The sequence below is a fragment of the Megascapheus bottae genome, chromosome 31 (assembly GCF_031878675.1).
Source record: "Megascapheus bottae isolate mThoBot1 chromosome 31, mThoBot2.hap1, whole genome shotgun sequence".
Classification (NCBI taxonomy): Eukaryota; Metazoa; Chordata; class Mammalia; order Rodentia; family Geomyidae; genus Megascapheus; species Megascapheus bottae.
In genome coordinates this window covers 3,433,345-3,452,434 of record NC_143539.1, presented here as the reverse complement: position 1 = coordinate 3,452,434, position 19,090 = coordinate 3,433,345, and the positions used below count along the sequence as shown (strand labels likewise).

The 19,090-nt window shown below is 51.9% G+C and overlaps 2 protein-coding genes across 6 annotated transcripts; one reads left to right on the top strand and one right to left on the bottom strand.

The window, feature by feature from the left end:
- The first annotated feature begins 34 nt into the window (after positions 1 to 34).
- Zswim9 (zinc finger SWIM-type containing 9) lies at positions 35 to 9,540 on the top strand. 5 transcript variants are annotated; one of them, XM_090322768.1, is made up of 5 exons: positions 35 to 117; positions 713 to 854; positions 1,503 to 1,786; positions 3,971 to 4,283; positions 7,605 to 9,540. In XM_090322768.1, the coding sequence occupies exons 1-5, from the start codon at positions 110 to 112 to the stop codon at positions 9,324 to 9,326; spliced, it is 2,469 nt and encodes an 822-aa protein (XP_090178894.1). In that variant the 5' UTR covers positions 35 to 109; the 3' UTR covers positions 9,327 to 9,540. The 5 variants fall into 5 exon arrangements, with proteins under 5 accessions (XP_090178894.1, XP_090178897.1, XP_090178896.1 ...); XM_090322770.1 differs by lacking the exon at positions 35 to 117 and adding an exon at positions 264 to 317; XM_090322769.1 differs by lacking the exon at positions 35 to 117 and adding an exon at positions 275 to 321.
- Positions 9,395 to 18,736, bottom strand: LOC150043619 (vomeronasal type-1 receptor 90-like). The gene is made up of 5 exons (XM_090322504.1): positions 18,602 to 18,736; positions 17,820 to 17,823; positions 14,452 to 15,201; positions 11,390 to 11,408; positions 9,395 to 9,497 (listed from the first exon to the last, which is right to left on the bottom strand). The coding sequence occupies exons 1-5, from the start codon at positions 18,734 to 18,736 to the stop codon at positions 9,395 to 9,397; spliced, it is 1,011 nt and encodes a 336-aa protein (XP_090178630.1).
- Between the last annotated feature and the right edge of the window lie 354 nt (positions 18,737 to 19,090).

Here is a 19,090-nt window from a genome sequence, read left to right as displayed (position 1 = left end):
GGGAGTTGTAGTCTCCCTTAACAAGGGGCAAGCTGAAAACAGGACAAGCCGAGGCCAGCCTTGACGCACAGCATGCTGGGAAGAGGCCCCGACTCTGCCCTCGCCCAGGATGAGCAGGTGAGACCGGGTTCCACTGAGGGTTCCAGCGGGGGCGGGGAGAGCGGGGAGACCGACGGGGACCGAGGCAAGATTGACGGAACCGCCGCGCGAGGCAGGGCGGGAAGAGAGGCGGGAGGCCGCGCGGGGCATCCCGGGAACAAGGGCCGGGCTGGCCCGGGCGCGCGGCATTGTGGGAAGCGGGCGCCGCTCCGGGTTGGGTAGGTGAGTTGGGGGGGGGGGCGGGAGGGGCGCGGGGCTGGGGGGGCGCCGAGGCCGAGCCGAGGGGGGGGGGGCGGCAGACTCGGGGGGAGGGCTCGGGGGGAGGGGGCCGGCGCCGGAAGGAGCTGCGCGAGGGAGACAGGGAGGAGTAGGAGCCGCCAGACGGGGGTGGCGGGGGCACGTTCTGGAGTGCCGAACCCCGTCAGACGGGCACCCCGCGACCGCGCCTAGAGCGGAGACGGCGCCGGGAGGATGCGAGCTCCGGCCGGGAGGAGGGGGCCGCGGCTCGGCCGGGCCTCGGGGAGGGGCGTCCTGGGAGGAAGTGCCCCCCCAGACGAGGACTGGGGACACTTCCGAGTTGGACTTCCCACAAGTGGGCCCCCCACACCTGCAGGCGAAGGGCCCGCGCCCCGACGTGGGAGGTACCCCTGGAGATGAGCGCTTCTCCGGAAGCGGGCGCCAGCGATGATTCTGGAGAACCCCAAGGGTCTCAGATGTGGGAGGAGCCGCCTCTTCCCGGAGAGGAGGAGCCACAGGTGCGCCCAGCATTCCGGCCCGGAGTTGAGGGGTCCCAGCTTAGTTGCTTACGGCCGCAGATGTCTGACAGCCACGCCTAAACACATGGAAGCTGGGACTCCAGACAACCCCGGCGCTGGAAGTTTCCGGAGGGGGGGGGCAAGTCTTCAAGTTCCAAGGCGCCACAGCTGAGCTTCGGGGTTATCAGGGGGCAGAGAAACTTCACCTGTACTTAGGGGTCACCTCTAGAAAGATGGGGCCCAGAACGGAAGTTAAATTCCAACTTTAACCAAGGGAAACATCAGGGGCTGAGAGGACAAAGATGGGGTCCAACAGCCAGGCTCCAGTGGCTGTAATCCTATAATCTCAGGAGACTGAGACCTGAGGATCTTGGTTTGAAGCCAGCCAGGGCAATAAAGCCCGGGAGACTCTTTATCTCCAGTTACAACTGCCAAACAAAAAATGGAGAAGTAAAGCTGTGGCTCTAGTGTTAGACTTGAGCAAAGGAAGCACGGGGGCAGCACCACAGCCTGGGTTCAATTCCCAGAACTGACACAAAAGAAAGATGGGGTAGAGATTCAGGGTGGACCCCCAGAGCCAAACCCAGATACCAAAACCCAGGTCAGGGTGGCCCTGACATCCAGCTCTTCCCCTACCTTCCCACTCAGGACCCCAGAATGGAGTTGTCGGCGCCCTCACCGGGCGCAGTGGTGGGTAAAGAGGAACAGGAGCTGCTGGATAAAGTCTTCTTCTCCTGGGCGGAGTTCAGCTGTTTCTTCGACCAGTGGTGCCAGCAGCGGCTGGTAATCTTTTCTGTGAAGAGCTCCACACACGTGGCCCGCAGCCCCTGGGCCAGTACACCCCCACTCTACCGACTCATCCACGTGCTCAAGTACAGCTACGTGCTGCTGGTGTGCAAAGATGCCCATTCGCCTGACCAGTCCTCAGCATGGTGCGTGACCCAGGGATAGTGCCCTGCTGTGGGAAGAGAGTGAAGGGTGGGGAGGGCAGCAAGCTCCCCTCCCCATAAGCAGGGGACCAGAGATCTCCTGAAAATGATCTCTGCAGCAAGGTTGGGTGTCAAGAAGGGGGACCCTTCCTGAGAAAGGGAGGTACGGAGGCGTCGGAAAGGCAGAGGGAGACAGGAGCTTGCACTGACACACCACATAAAGGCTAAGACTTGATTAGAAGCTTCAAGAGAGGCAGAACTAGTGAAAGAAAACTAAGACCAAAAAAATAAAAAACCTCAAATAATATTTACGGCCATTGTAAATAGTAGGACCTCTGGCCCTGCCAGCCTGGGAGTGGGGGTGGAGCAAAAGCCCCTCTCAGCAATAACCAAAGTGAAAAGGGCTGCAAGTGTGACTTCCTAGTAGAGTTTCTGAATTTAAACCCCAGTAACACCCAAAGCAAACGTGTTAAAAAGGCATAATCTTTCTGTTTAACTCTTAAGGCATCCCTCATCTATGTTATCAGGGAGGCGCAGGGGAAGAATGCGAGGGCCCAGCCTAGGTCTGCAGGCAGTATTGGGTCTTTGAACTAGGAAGGAGTCCAGAGCCTGCCCATGCGCCCCCATCTGATAGAGTTTGGAGCTCAGAATCATCCCCTCGGGCTCCACCTGTCTCTGCTTCCTGTTGTTCTGGGTTGCAGTCTCTTACCTGACCCTCCTGGCTGACTCCCATAGGAATTTAAGGCTGCTAGTCAGAGCTCCCTAGCCAAGCCTGGCTCCATGAGTCCAGCCTGGGCAATGGGCTTGCCTCAGTTTCCATATCCTCACAGAGCCACTGGGAGGGTGGATGTGTGATCATGAACAAGGGGCACTTAGCCCTGCCCCTGGAGCCCAGATCCCGCTCTGGTGCTCCACTCAGGACTAGTCAGGTCTGTGGAGCAGACAGCTCCACCCTTCTAGGCCTCAAGTTTCCTCACTTTTATGGAGGACATAGAAGTAACTCACATAGGGTTTTTCTGTCCATGGTTTGTTTGTACCAGTATTGTAGTTTGAAGTCAGGGTCTTGAGCTCTCACTCCCCCCCCCCCACACTCAAGGCTGGCACTCTACCACTTCAGCCACAGCTCCACTTCTGGTTTTTTTTTTGCCAGTTCTTTGGAGAGAAGAGTTTCATGGACTTTTCTGTCTGGGCTGGCTTCAAACCTGGATCCTCAGATCACAGCCACCTCGTGCATAGCTGGGGTTACAAGCCCGTGCTGGCATGCCCTGCCCTACTTTAAGCTTATTGCTGATGAGCTCTTGTAACTCAGCCTTCCCAGCTGCTAAAGCTTTGACTTTCTCCAGTATCATGGGCCATGGGCAAGGTCTGAGGCTAGAAAACTAATGTGAGAGAAGGCAGGGGATGAGGCCAGATTGGTGACAAAGCCTGGGCCTGGCCGTGCACAGTGACTCACTCCTGTAATCCTAGCTACTCAGGAGGGTGAGATCTGAGGATCAAAAATAAAAAGCCTGGGCCTGGCTGGGCTGTGTCTATGGGATGTCACTCGGATGTCACTCTGGTATCATTGAGCAGGGTAGGTGCTAGATTAGAAAAATACCACTGGAAGGGAGGTGGGAGGCTAGGGAAGAGACTGAGTTTTGGGGTCCAGGAACGTAGGTATTGCTCTCATTCTTTCCCTTTCTAGGTGCCACCTCCAGTCCCCCCCTCTCCCCCCCCACACACACCAGGGCCCTCAGCTCTCCAGTGCCAGCCCCTTTACCTCCCCTTACCTGCTGGACAATAGGTTTGCCCCACCTCCCCCACCACCCAGAACTTTCACAGGGAGAGTAGCAGCACTTTGAGAAGAAGAAAATTAACTTTGGTGTTTTGGGATTATTATTGTACTGGCTTGTGAACTCAACCTCACATTTGCTAAGAAGGGAGCCCTGCCCACAGCCCATTTGTGGCCTCTGTCCTCTGGATCTCAGTTTCCTGAGAGCTATGATTTCTGGCTCTTTGTTCACTTCGACAGCTGGCCATGGTGGGTACAGAAATGCAAGTTTTACACGAATCTATCCTCACCACAGCCCTCAAAGGAAGGACTGAAGCTCATGACTTCCCCTATATGGGGAAACTGAGGGAGCTGACATAGAGTGACACCTCTCCCCCATCTTCTGTGAAGGTGATGGAGCTCGTTCTTTCCTGCAGGCCCTCCCAGCCCCGCTGCCCAGCCTTCATCATTGTCAAGCTGAGCCCGCTGCGGGACCGCCTGGTGGTGTCAGAATGCCAGCTCACTCATTCCCATCCCCCATGCCCACATGAGTTTGCCTGCCACTTCCGCCCCGGGCACCTGCTGGGCAATGCCTGCCTGCCCACACGAGTCACCAACCAGATCTCCAAGCAGTTTGTGGCCCCAGCTGATGTGCGCCGCCTGCTGTCTCACTGCAAGGGCCCTGACCACGGGGTCCTGGAAGCCTTGCATGTGCTCGAGGGGCTCTTCCGCACGGACCCTGAGGCCAAGGTAGGGGAGGGGGAGCCGGGCGGGTCTGTGGCTCATACCCAGTCCTCCACCTGTCCATCTCTTCATCAGTCGGTCAGTTTGGGCCTTACTGGATTGCAGCTGGTGGGCCCTCTCTTGGTCCCATCCCATGCAGCTACCCCAACAAGCTTTTTGTCCTTTCGGATAGCTATGTTTTTTGCACTGGTGGCCAGGAGCCCTAAAAATGCAGGCAATACCAGCCAGAAAGTGATTGACCTGAAATTGAGCCCTGGACCTGTCATCCCAGCTACTTAGGAGACTGAGATCTGAGGATCATGGTTCAAAGCCAGCCTGGGAAGGAAAGTCTGAGAGACTCTTATCTCCAATGAACCCACCAGAAAACTAGAAGTGGCACTGTGGCTCAAGGAGTAGAGCACCAGACTTGAGTGAAAAAGCTAAGGGAAAGCACCCAGACCCTTAGTCTGGGACCAGCACCTATGTATGTATGTATGTATCTCAGTCTTATCTATCTGCCTATCCATCTTTTGAAGTTTACGGAGGCATTTAAGGAAGTTGGCTCCCTGCAGTGATTCCTGCTAGAACCACCTGGCAGGTTTTGGTTGGTGTGTTGTTTTGGTATTGAGGCCTCCCCATACTGATTGGGCAAGGACTCTCCTAGCCTTCTCTGTTTAGATTTTGTTTTTGCTGGGTTTTTTTTTTTTGTTGTTTTTGTTTTTTTAGATAGAATCTAGTCAGTTTTGCCCTTGTCTTCATCCAATCTGAATAGCTGGGCTTATAAGAATGTCGCCACACCCAGCTCCACTGAGTTGTGCTCTTGGGAGAAGCCACACCCAGATAAGATAAGGTGGCCTGGAGGTTCGAGGCAGCCTAGAGATACAAAGTGACATCTCATTTTTTTCCTTTCTTCAAACAGACCTTCACTACTAGATAAGTGTAGGTATATTCACAAGGCCACGCCCCCCTCACCTCAGCACCAGGAAGTACTCCACGTTCCTCCCTCTAGAGGGACCAGTGTGTCACCCAGAGGAGCAGATAGAAGAAGGCTGCCTTTTAATATGTGATTCCTGTTTGGGGGTGCTGTTTTGAGGGGTCAGGGAAGGACTGTATAAGGAGCTGGTGGTAAAGCAGAGAAGACAGGGTGGAAGAAAGGGACCCCCACTCTGCCTGGAACTCTCTTCATTCTCATGACAGTAAACAGCCAGTGCAAGGGCACATAGGTTGGAGTAGGCTTGTTGAGTTGGTATGTAGCTCTGCTGTTTTACTCGGAGAAGAGAGGGGAAAGGAAGGGCTGGGAGAGAAGGAGAGGGAGGCTGGCTGGCAGGCAGGCTGGTTTTATTTCTTCACCTGGCAGTACCTGTATTCCTTACATGGCAGTAGTCCCAACTCAGGATAAAAATAGTGTCAATCCACTCTTGCTTTGTCATTTTGTAGAGTCTCACTTTTTGCCCTGGTCAGCCTGGACCATAATCTTCCTGTTTGCAAGTCCTGCCTGTAGCCCTGGATGACAGATGCCACCACACAGTGGCTTTTTGAGATAGGATCTTTTCATATCTCTCTCTTTCTTCCACCCACTTGCCAGACTGGCCTCAAATCTATCCTCCTGTTCTCTGCCTCCAGCTAGGATTACAGGTGTGAGCCACAGAGGTCCAGTATCTTAGATGCATTTTTAACTTAAAGTGAGTTGGAAAACACTGTATATCTTATGCTATATTTATAAAATGCAGAAGATGTAAGGTGGTAGCCTTGAGCTGAAGAGCTCAGGGAGAGCGCCCAGGCCCAGAGTTCAAATCCCATGACCCAACAAGAAAAAGAGAATAAATAAAATGTGGAATATGGGCCGGGTGCATGGCCTGGTGGTAGAGTGCTTGCCTAGCATGCACAAAGCCCTGGGTTCACTTCTGGGATACCACATACACAGAAAAAGCCAGAAGTGCTGCTGTGGCTCAAGGGGTAGGGTGCTAGCCCTGGGGAAACTCAAGGACAGTGCCCAGGCCCTGAGTTCAAGCCCCAGGACTGACAAACAAAAAGACAGCATGAGGATGGTAATAATTATAAGTGCTGTCCAAGGGAAAAATTAGCTACCATATGGGACAAAACAGGACTGGGCTGAAGATATCCATTTGATTAAAATATTAGTAGAAAATGATGCACTCATTCAGTGATAAAAATTTACCAGATTTTTTTGGTAACCTATATGGAGTTTCAGTATTTTTTTTTTTTTTTTTTGCCAGTTGTGGGCTTGATCTCAGGGCCTGACCACTGTCCTTGGACTTTCTCAAGGCTAGAGCTCTACCACTTGAGCCTCAGCAACATTTCTGCCTTTTTTTCTATGTATGTGGTATCGAGGAATCAAACCCGGGTCTTTGTGAATGCTAGGCAAGCCCTCTACCACTAGGCCAAACTCCCGGCCCCTGAGTTTCAGTATTTTTTAAACTACTCAATGTATATGATTTCTGGCCTGGAAGGCAAGTTCTTTCCTCTTTGGATTCTACCAGACTTTTTAACTTAACGGATGCTTTGTTTTGCCTTTTTTGCCAGCTCAGCACGATGCAGTGCTTTTAAGATGGATTTATAGGATTTGGTTGGATTATGACAAAAGGCTTTAATGGGAGATTTATGATTAAACTAGGTTCCAGTTCTTTTTCCACTGTTATGAGTCAGCTTTGACGGTGGCTGGCTTTGGGAGTCCCAGCCTTCCTGAGAAGGAGACAGATCTTTTTTGTGTGAGTGTGCATGTGACTGTGTATATGGTTCAGTCCTGGCACTTGAACTTGGGGCCTTTTCATTAGCTTTCTTGCAAGGCTGGATCTCTAATGGCTCCTGGGTAATGTGTCTATTACTGTGGAACAAATTGCCATAGAATGAGCAGTGTGTGTGTGCATGTACACGCATGTAAGAGTGCACACTGGTCCCAGGTCTTGAACGGAGGGCCTGGGTGCTGGCCCTGGGCCTTTGTGCTCAAGTCTAGTGCTCTTCCACTTGAGTCACAGCTCCACTAACATTCATTGGAGGAAAGCGTCTGGGACTTTCCTGCCTGGCTGAGTTGGAAGCTTTGTCTTCAGATCTCCATGTCCCAAGTAGCTAGGATTACCTAGCTGAGCCACCGGGGCCCACACTGCCCCCTGCCGGTCATAGGAAAAACTGCGGGCGCGCTTTTGTGAGTGTGGGCCCCTCCTGACCCTGCCTGACCTTGTCCGACCCCTCGGGCCAGGGTGAGCGCGCCGGGACCTTTGGTTGCCCCTTGACCTCTGTCCAGGGATGGGTTGGGCAGGCTCCCCTACCACCTTCAGGCCCTGATCACCAGGAGTCTGACCTTCGCCCGCCTCCTCGCCCTGCCCACAGGTCAAGCTGGTGTTCGTGGAGGATCAGGCAGCCGTGGAGACCGTGTTCTTCCTGACGTCGCGCACGCGCGCGCTGCTGCGCCGCTTTCCACGCCTGCTGCTGGTGGACCGGCTGCCGGGGCTGCAGGGCGCGCTGGACCTGGTGTCGGTGCTGTGCGTGGACAGCGCCGGGCGCGCGCGGCAGGCGGCCTGCTGCGTGGCGCGGCCCGGCACGCCCAGCCTGCTGCGCTTCGCACTGGCGTCGCTGCTGCAGAGCGCGCCCGACATCAAGGGTCGCGTGCGCTGCCTGATCGCGGGGCCCGAGGTGGCCGGGCAGCTGCGCGCCGTGCGCCAGCTCCTGCCCTGCGCCCGCGTGCAGATCTGCCGCGCGCAGGGCCTGGAGACCCTCTTCAGCAAGGCGCAGGAGCTGGGTGGCGCCAGCCGCGAGGACCCGGGGCTCTGGCCGCTGCTCTGCCGCCTGGCCGGGGCCTCGTCCTATGCCGCCTACAGCGAGGCGCTGGCTGAGCTGCGCGCGCAGGCGCCGCCCGCCTTCGTGCGATACTTCGAGCACAACTGGGCGCCGCGCCACGACCTGTGGGTGCACTTCCGCGCCTACGAGGCGGCGCGCGACCTCGACTCCTTCGCGCTGGTGCACGGCCACCGCCGCCGCCTGCTGCGCCGCCTCAGCCCTCCCCACGGCGTGGCCCAGTGCCTGCGCGACCTGGTGGCCATGCAGTGGGCCGACGCTGCCCGCGAGGCCGCCGATGACGCGGGGCCCGACGCCATCTCCGAGGCCCCCGGGCTGAGGGAGCAGCCGGCCCTGGAGTCCAGCTCGGGCCGCAGGTTGCGTGGGGAGGCAGAGAAGGGGAAGGGGCTGCAGGCCAGAGACTGGAAGGGGGGGCAGCTGGAGAGCCAGGTGAGGGGCGCCCGGAGGGAGGGGGGGCCCGCCAGCGGCCCCGAGGTGAGGGACTGGCGGGGCCACCAACCGGAGCCCCGCGGGGACCCCGAGCCCAAAGCCACCCTGGGTGAACGCGGGAGCCGCGAAGAGAGCCCCGGGATCGGTGTCCACGTGAAGGAGGAGCCGGGAGAGCCCGGGGAGCCGAGGCCCACGCCGGCAAAGGAGGGCGAGCTGGGCGGGGAGGGCAGGAAGCGGCCGGGGCCCAGGAGCACGGAGGAGCCCGGGGGGAAGCCGGGGGTTGGGCGCCCGGGGCCCAAGCGGAGGCGAGGCCTGGAGGACATCGTTGTGGTGCGGTTGGGGGACGCCAAGGCCACCGACATGGCGAACGGAGATGGGGGACAAGCGGGGTGTGGGGACTCGGCAGGGGGCGAGCCGGCCGAGGACGGCGTGGACGGAGTCGGGGAGTGCGAGGCCGGCGGAGGAGAGGCTGCCACGGAACCAAAGAGGCTGGGCGATTCCCTGGAGGAGGAGAGCACGGACTGGGAGCCGCTGGCCAGGTTCCGGGCGGCCTGCGGGCCCGAGCTGGCCGACCTGGTGGCCGAGGAGCTGGCGTTCGCCAGGCAGCACGGCGCGCAGAGCTTCCACTGGACCGGAGCCGGCTTCGCCCTCAAGGACGGCAGCTCCGACTTCGTGCTGGACCGCGCCCTGACGCAGTGCAGCTGCACCATCCACGCCGCGCGCCGCCTGCCCTGCCGCCACCTCTTCGCCGCCCGCCTGCTCACTGGGGCGCCCCTGTTCCACGCCGACCTGCTCAGGGATTGCTGGGGGAAGGCCCCCGCGCTCTGACCCCCGGCCCGCGCCGGAGGGAGGGTCTTCGTCCATCCCAAAGATGACCGCTGCTCCCCAGCCCTCGCTCAGCCGGCCGCCCTGTCCACGAAGTGGACGGTGACCCCGAGCCCATGGTCCCCGGACCCCTGGCTGAGGAGAGCGGGACAGGCGGGCTCCTTCAAGGACTTCCTGGGAATGGAGAAAAAGGGGAGGCCCTGGGTTGTGGAAGTGACGGGGCGGGGCGAATGGGCTGTCTGGCAAGGAAGAGGGAGGGAAAGGGGAGGACAGGTGGTGACGGAATCAGGAGCTGGCGCGCGGCGGGAATGGAGAGGGGGGAATGAAAGAGCAGTGATTTGAAGTTTGTCCCCTTTCTCTCCCCCGGCGGAGGGAGAGGACCCGGCGGTTTGAACCGGAGACTTCTCCTGGGGAAGGGAACGATGAACTACTGTGCTTCGAGATTGGAATAAATCAGTATTATTTTGGTCTCTGTGCTGAGTTCGTAGCTTCCAGATTCCCGGCGCGGCCCCCCGTGTCCATGCCTGGGTCAGGGTCAGCGGGGCAGCTTACAGCCGTGCTCTGCCTGGCCTCATGACCAGCCCGGGCCCTGGCCCTGGTCCTGGCCTGTGGAGCGAGCTGAGGGGGCAAGGGGCTTCTCCTGGCCAGGGAGTGTGAAGCCCACACGGCCAACGGATCCTCACTCCGTGAGACGTCAGAAGTGTGCGGTCTCCATGGTTTCCTGAATCTGGAGCTTCCTGCAGGCACACCTGACAAAGAGGACCCGAGAATCCACAGGGCGAGTCCTGGAAATGGAAGAGTAACATTCAGCAGATCCGTGGACTGGTCTGAACGTCTAGCAAGTGCTCTGATGATACAGTAGCATCATAGACAATGGGGCACTGAATAGCAGTGGAAACATTTTCAGGTAAAAGGCCGGGGCTGGCAGGTGTGAGGAGTCAGACCAGCTCTGCTGAGTTTGGGGATGGTTCCTGCAATGCCAGGTTTCCTCTCCTTTTGCAGGAAGTGTCTTTCAAACAGACATGGAATACTCTGAGAGGCTGACCAAGTGTTCAGCTAACACCCAGTCTAATCAAAGACCAGCATAAGCTTATCTATGTCAGGCTTTGTCGGTAAGTCGCCATGTTGGGAAAGTGAAGAAGGAAAACCCTATGCTTGTCTCACCAGGAGGGAAAAGAGGCATGTTAACGTTAGAACTACATATTTTTGCATATTAAGAGTTAAACAGGAAATTCTGCCTATTAACCTATTATGAAGGGTTGGTGTTTTTATTATAATTATTGCAGACATACCTTCTTTCCTGCGTGTGCCAGTTTGTGGACTTGAACTCAAGGCTTAGCTTTTTTTGCTCAAGACTAGCATTCTGCCACTAGAGCCAAAGCCCCAGACCAGCCTTTTGATGGCTAATTGGAGGTAATAGTCTCAGGGACCATGATCCTCAGAGCTCTACCTCCTCAGTAGCTAGGATTAAAAGCATGTATATTTTAATAGTACAATGGTCGCCATGTAAATCTGCATATTATGGCCAGAGGTTTTGAAATGAGGAAACAGTCTAGTACACCCTACTCCTTAAAACAAAGATGCGTGTGTTGTGGGGTCCTGGAACGGCTCATATCGGGCCCACAAGACAAAACCAGGTTCACGTGAGGGAGGCAGAGAGCGCTCTGGGTCCCTCTCAAGGCTCAAGAGGTATCCACAGCTGTGAGATACAACTTTTAACAAGCAGCTCCATCCTGAAGCTTACTTTGTGATGAGTTTGACTTGGAAAAGGAAAACACATACACACACATCTTAATTCTGTCCTTCTAATTAATAAACCTAATATGCCCTCTAAGAGATTGCTTGGCACCTGGGAGTGTTTTGCATGTCCTGTGGGAAGACTGGAGTGATGCCCAGTAAACAAGGCCATCCAGGCAGCGGGAGACGCTGATTAACATCCACTGGGAGAGGCCCTGTCATTGCTATACAGCCCTAACTGGGCACACACAGTGTTTCTAGGGAGCCAGGCCGTCTCTGGGAAGCTGGGCCCTGTGAGACAGAGTTGCCAACTCAGCCTTGAGAAAAACAAGACGGAGAAGCTAGAAGGCTTCATTATCCCCTTTCCACCAGCTTTACCATACTTTCTGCTAATTATGTTGTGATTTGATATGGAGTTGCAAAAAAATGCTTTCATCCTGGGTGGGCATCGTGGCCTAGAGGTAGAGTGCTTGCCTAGCATGTGTGAAGCTCTAGGTTTGATTCCTCACAACCACGTACACAGAAAAATCCAGAAGGGGTGCTGTGGCTAAAATACAGTGCTAGCCTTGAGCAGAAGAAGTTCAGGAACAGTGTTCAGGCCCTGAGTTCAAGCCGCAGAACTGGCAAGAAAAAGGAGGAAAAAATGCTTTAATCCTAAGTGTTCTGTAGACTGACATTAGCCACAATAACTCCAGAAAGCCCTAAGAAATCTTATTTCATGTAATTTAGAGAGTGATCTACAGAAGTCTTTGTTGGTCGATCTTGAGGTCTGCAGGCATGAGTGCTGTTTGTGTTTATGACTAGCACTCTACCACTTGCATCATAGCTTTATTTCTAGCTTTTTTTGATAGTTTATTAAAGCGTCTCACAGACTTTCCAGCTTCCAACTGGCTTCCAACTGCAATCTTCAGATCTCAGCCTCCTGAGTAGCTAGGATTATAGTTTGAGCCATTGCACCATTCTGTGAAATGACAAGTACTGTTGTATCCTTCCCACTTTCAAAAAATGATTTAAACTCATGTCTGTCAATATTATTATTTTAAGTTGTTATTATAAAGGTCATGTGCAGAGGAGTTAACTTTTTTTTTTTTTTGAGTCATGGAGCTTGAACTTAGCCTGGGCACTGTCCCTGAGCTCTTCAGCTCAAGGCTACCACCCCACCCTGGAGGCAAGCCCCACTTCCCATTTTCTAGAGGTTAACTGGAGATAAGGGTCTCAGGTCCTTTTGTGCCCAGGCTGGATTTGAACCTCCATCCTCAGATCTCAGTCTCCTGAGTAGCTAGGATTATAGGCATGAGCCACTGCACCTGGCACATTTTTTTTTGCCAGTCCTGGGCTTGACTGTCTTGGACTTTCTCAAAGCTAGAGCTCTACCACTTGAGCCTCAGCACCACTTCCAGCTTATTTTCTATGTACGTGGTCCCGAGGAATCAAACCCAGGGCTTCGTGCATGCTAGACCAAACTCCTGGCCCCGGCACCTTTTTTTAAAGTCAGATAATGAGTACATTTCTTTTTGGACAGTGTCACCCTTTGTTTTGATCTCTCCCAATTTTTTCATCCTGGCCCTCCCCAGAAGTTGTACACAGCTCTTTTTCCACATAGTGTTAACTGAGTGCCACTGCTCAATTATTCTCGTGTATGTGTGTATGTGTGTGTGTGTGTGTTGGTCGTAGAGCTTGAACTCTGGGCCTGGGCTCTGTCCCTGAGCTCTTTAGCTCAAGGCTAGCACTCTACCACTTGGAGCCACAGCAACACTTTCAGTTTTCTAGTGGTTAATTTTAAGTAAAAGTCTCCCAGACTTTCATGCACAGCATGGCTGTGAACGGAGATCCTCAGATCTAAGTAGCTGGGATTCAGGCAAGCATGAGCCACCAGCAATCCGTTATTCACCCATTGCTATTGTCTTTATTCCCAAACTCTCCAAACAGCAGTTGACAGCAGATGGCTTTACTCATCCAACCTCAATGGAGATTGTTCATTACTTTATAAGATTCTCTGGATATCATAGTTTTTTTAAAAAAAAAAAACCATGATAACAATAACCCTACCATTTCTGCATGAAAAAAATGCTCATCACTTACATATACTGAATCTAATCGTAGATTTCCTGGAGCTATTGCACAGCTCCTGTATTTTTCTATTGTCTGTTTCTATGATGATTGCATAGGTGTGGAGTCTAGATTGAATCTTCATCTCCTGTTTCATTGCCTGCATTTTATCCTACTGTAGGATTACTTTGTGTAGATGTTTTTGGTTGTTTATCTCAGAAGTATACTTACAATCCATCATTTGGTTATACCATAGTGATTGTTTTTTATATCAAGGCCGTGCTAAAATAAAAGCAAAAAGGTTAATACAATGTTTTATCCAGTTATAGGAAGTGCAGGAGAGTGTTTCCACAGCTGATATGTTTGGCACACTTCTCTGAAGTATATTTTGATCCCTTACCGGTAATTTTGCCACTTTGAAATTTCATTCTCTACTGCAAAAAAAACAAAAAAACAGTGTTTTTATCCTGGCACTGGAGCATGAACTCAGGCTGTGACTTTTGGTTTTGTCATGTATTACAGGTGGGTTTTTCAAATAAGAGTTTGTAGCTAAGCACAGGAATCACACATGGAATCAGACCTACTTGCCTGTAGTCCTAGCTACTCAGAAAGTTGAGCTCTGAGGAGCACAGATCAAAGCCAGCTGGGCATGAAAGTCCAAGAACGCTATCTGCAATCTGTGAGCAGAAAGATGGAAGTGGAGGGGCTGGGAGCGTGGCTTAGTGGTAGAGTGCCTGCTTAATATGCACAAAGCCCTCAGTTTGATTCCTCAGTACCACGAACACAGAAAAAGCCAGAAGTGGTGCTGTGGCTCAAGTGTTATACCACTAGTCTTGAGAAAGCCCAAGGACAGTGCCCAGTCCTATGTTCAAGCCCCAGATTGGCAAAAAAATAAAAATAAAAATAAATATATATATATATATTATATATATATAGAGAGAGAGAGAGAGAGAGAGAGAGAAAACATTCTTTAACAGTGGTATTTTAAGCAGCTAAACAAAACCCTTTTATATAACCACATACAAATCCTCAATGTTTTAAAATTACAGCCCATCTGAATTTGAACAACTTTTCTAGAGCTCAGTCTCATAGCTCCACTCTAGGTCTTTTGGTGATCGATTAGATAGAGTCTCATGAACTTTCCGGCTACCTATGAACCTTGGTCCTCAGATCTCAGGCCCCCGAAAGGCTGGAGTGATGGGCCTGAGACACTGGCTCCTGGCCTCCATGGCCTTTCTACCCCCCTACAAATAGCAAGGAGGAGGTGAGCAGAGGGGATCAGCACCACAGGCTGGACATCATGTCCTCTTACAATGGATAAAGCCTGGCCAACTGTGAATGATCCATCGTGAAAGCATTCTGTTATTCTTCATGAGCAAGAACGGGCAGATGGTGGGGTAGCTGAAAAAGAGCATCAACGTTGCACCCCTGGATTTTCTTATTTTCTCAGGTGTGTACAAGGAATACACGGTAACGATGTTGTTGGTGCAATAGAAGAACACAAAGCAGCTGACCAGCAGCAGGATGGTGTGTGTGGCTCTGCTCTCAGGCGCCAGCTGGGAGGCGAGGCTGGGACTGTGGAGGTGCCTGGCTCTCCTGCGGTGGCGGTAGAGCAGAGTCACCATGTAGAGGCTGGTAGAGAGCATGAGCACCAAGAACAGACCATCTCCAGTCACAAAGGAAGTAATAAATGGTGGAAAATTGCCTTTTCCAATCTTTGCTTGACAGTAAGGATGAGAAAATTCCAGGCCAGTGACAGTGGAATTGCAATTGGATTCCACAGTGTTGATGATGTGGAAATAGATGATGGAATTCAAGGTCCAGAAGCAGAGCAGTGAGACGAGGATGCAGGCTGTGGACCGACTTTGCAGCCAGGCCCACCGGGAGTGGGCAGGGCTGATGGTGAGGGCCTGGAAGGCACTCAGGAAGGTGGTGGTGCAGATGGACAGTCCCCGTGTGACCCTGAACAGGTACAACACCACCTTACACGTGGTGTCGTCCCAGAAACACAGGACTCCATATGAGGAGATCACGTAGGGCATGGACTGAAACATGAGGGTCAGGGCATTAACCAAGGTCAGGTGCATGAAGACTATGTGGATGGGCTTCCGGAGCTGGGGCCTGCACAGGGAGCTGTATGTGTACAGGAGGAAGAGGACAGAGTTCCCCAGGACGCCCAGACACACCTTAGACACAAGGAAGAACCTGAACACAGAGTCGCCTGGGGTGGCTGTCATTGTGTGTGTGTGTGTGTGTGTGTGTGTGTGTGTGTGAGAGAGAGAGAGAGAGAGAGAGAGAGAGAGAGAGAGAGAGAGAGAGAGAGTGAGTTTGTATGATTTGTGAGAGCATGTATAAGCATGTGAAGCATATGAGTGTGTGAGTATCAAGGTTTATGACTGTGTGTGTGTGTGTGTGTGTGTGTGTGTATTGTTGGGCAGGAAGGCAGGTGAGAAAGCACTAGTCAACACTGCAAGCCCTGCAGGCATGGATCTCCATGGTGCTAAATTTCTTGATTAGCTAAGCCAGGCTTACGAAGAATGCAGAAAGATCTATTAGACAACTATTTTAAACAGTTTCCTTTTGTGAAGTGGGTGGCCAGACTGAAATTGCAACTCGTAAGCACTGTCCCTGCGCTGTTTCACTCAAAGATGGTCTACCAGTTGAGCCGCAGCAACATTTCTGTCTCGTTGGTGGTCAGAGTCTTGGAGATCAGAGTCTCAACAACTTTCCTTTCTGGTCTGGCATTGAGCCTCGATCCTCAGCTGAGCAGCTGGGATTGCAGGTTGAGCCACTGGATCCTGGTCCATGCAGCAGGTTGGCTGGTCTCTGGGTAAAATCGACATTTGGTACACCTGTTACCCAAATAGACGTAGAACCCCAGTAGATGTGGCATTTACCCTGGCAATCCAGACACTCATCAGCACTTGAGGTTCACTTCTCCCCTGTGTCCTTCAGTCCTCTCCTCACTGTTCTATTGGTTTCTCTCACATCGCATAAAATCCTCTGTTCCCCAATAAACTTGCGCTGAATTAAATAAATATTTTGTGTTTCCTGACAAAGTATGTAAGAACATTCTCAACTCATTCACTGACTAGTTTCTTCCAGAGAAAAGATTTTCCTGTAGCTATCATTGCTACTACATAGAAGTGTTCTTTTTTTTTTTTCTCCAGCCCTCCTCACCATCCATTGTGCCTTCCAGAGACTCCTTACTTTTTATCCATTTGAATTCCGGGCGTTGTGTTCATTGTAATGGCTGAACACTGTTCATAATATTTCATATTTGTCAATGTTCTATTTCCTATGTAACCAGGATCTCCTTCCATTTCTTTGTGTTGGTCATGGGGCTTGAACTCAGGGTCTGGGCTCTGTCCGTGAGCATTTTTTAAAAAATAATTTAGTAATTTACTTAATTTTGTTATAGAGGTGATATGGAGAGTGACTACAATCACACAAGTCGGGTAATGAGTACATTTCATTTCCTACAGTGTCCTGTGTTCCTCATTCCCTCTCATCCCATCTCCACCCAAGAGGTATAGGGCAGTTACCTCACTGTCCAGTGATATAAACTTCAAGGGAACAATGTCAGAAAAGAAAAGCAAACTGAATCCTAGCTCTACAGACTGGGTCCTGGGACCGAGACAATGAGAGAAGTCAGCCATTATGGAAAAAACAAAGCCCAAGTCAGTTCCTTGTTCACCAGCCCATATTTAACACAGCCACCGCACACTGCCTTTCTGTATGATACAAGATGGTAAAATATTCAGTATTACTCATATTAAAGCAGTAGAAGGCGTGATCATTATGGATGGAAAATTTTATAGGTAGCAACAGAGAAGATGCAAGTACCAGTTCAGAGACAATTTTGTGTCTTACGCCTAGAATCCATGCTACTCAGAGGGTTGAGATCTGAGGACCCCAGTTCAAAGCCAGTGAAGGCAGGAAAGATTGTGAGATTCCTATCTCCAGTGAAGCACCAGTAAGCTTGAAGAGGAGCTGTAGCTCCAAGTGGTACAGAGCTAGACTAGAGCCCAGAGTGCAAGCCCCAAGACACACACACACACACACACTTCATAATTCCCCTCGTAAGTACATTTGAAAGCATTCCAAGAATGCTTTCAAAGACTGAACTTACCATGAGTGAGTGTGGAAAGTGGAAGAGGTGCACGATTCCCCTGCAGAGAGCTGAGTACTGTGCTACCACAGAGGCCAAGCTGTGCATGAGTGAAAGAATAAAAAGCACTAAATATCTGATGAAAAAGCATGAAGAGCAACAGGACAGAAGAATACTGAACCATAAAACAAGTGAGAGAAATTAAGTCTGGGCCGGTGACTCATGGCCAAAATCCCAACTAGTCTAGATTCTGGGATCTGAACATTGTGGTTCCCTCCTAGCCATACAGGAAAGTCCTTGAGGGTCGTATAAAAAAACAAACAAACAAACAAAAGCCTGTTGTTCTCAATGTACTATGTGAATGTTTTTTTCTCTTTTTTTCCCCTTGTGGTTAATCTCATGTGGTTACTGTTTCTGATTTTGTTACCTGGTATACTGTGTATATATTTTTTTTATTTGAAATAGGGAAGGGAAGGGAAGGGAAAAGGAAAACAAGATGACTGGGAGGAGAATGGGAGGGGATGTGGAACAAAAACATGAGAAAGGGTATCAATGTTTGAGAAGTAATGTACTCAGTACCTGATGAATGTAAGTATAACCACTCTATATATTACCCCAACAATAACACACAATAAGAAAGAAAAGAGTGAAAAAAAATCCAGAACTGGAGCCGTGGCTCTGGTGGTAGAGAACTAGTCCTGAGTCGACAAAGCTCAGAAAGAGTGCTCAGACCATGAATCCGTGCCCCAGGATAGATACTAAAATAAACAGCAACACAGAGAGGAGAGAGAGAGACAGAGAGAGAGAGATGGAGAGAGAGAGATGGAGAGAGAGACAGAGAGAGATAAATTTTCAAACCTCAGCCTAAAACTGCCCAGCCTGGAACGGGCAGTTCTGGGGCCTCCTCCTGTCACCCACTTTCCACCAGGGCTCAGAGCTGTAAAATCCTTCCTTGCACCCTCTGTACCCCTGACCCAGACACACACAGCATCTTTGGGGCCTGCCTTGATCATGTGTGACCATATCAACCAGGGAGGATGGGGTGGGGATCCCAGCGGTCACCCCTCTGCTGTCACCAACCTTGTTTACTTCCTGTCACAATGATGGCCCAGAGCAGCCAGGTGTGTCCTCCCTTGTGCACAGCGCGTGTCCTGGAGAAGGTCTTTGCTCCCAGGCCCAGCGCTGTCAAAAAGTAAAGAGGAGACACTGAGAGCTCGTAGAAGTTCCTTCTGCTGCTGCTGCTGGTGGGAAATGACTTACGCAATGTTGGACCCAGGGCAGAGAGCACTGTGGTCTCCACCTGGGAGTACTGAGCGCCCAGCACTCATGGCCTGTCACTGAGCTACACAGTGTCCCCATCAGTCAGGTGCATGAAGATGGCGTCGATGGTCTTCTTCAGATGAGGCTGGACTAAAAACGTGTAGAGATAGAGCAGGGAGAGCAGGGAGTTGCCCATGACGCCGACACACAGCTGGGTTATGAGGAAAATCCCACACACAGATGCACCCGCAAACATCGTGAATGGCGTTTGTGATGTTTGATGCTTAGAGCAGCCAGACACTCAGTACAGGGAAGAGGAATGAGTGCAATGGATTATTGACCCATTCTTCATGGAACTTCAGGAAGTATAGGAGGAAGATAACGTTCAGGGTCAGGCCCAGAGGTGGTGCTTCTGGAATCAGTTCACAAGGGTTTATGAGGAACTTATGGGACAGAAATGCTGAGAGATTCTAAGGTATAACCCTTGGCTCACACCAGGCTTCCTTTTGCCTTAGTTGGAAGAAGAGTGGACCTGTGTGACATACAAATTTGCATGTTATCAGAAGTTTTCTATGATCTATGGATTGTAGTGTGTGTGTGTGTGTGTGTG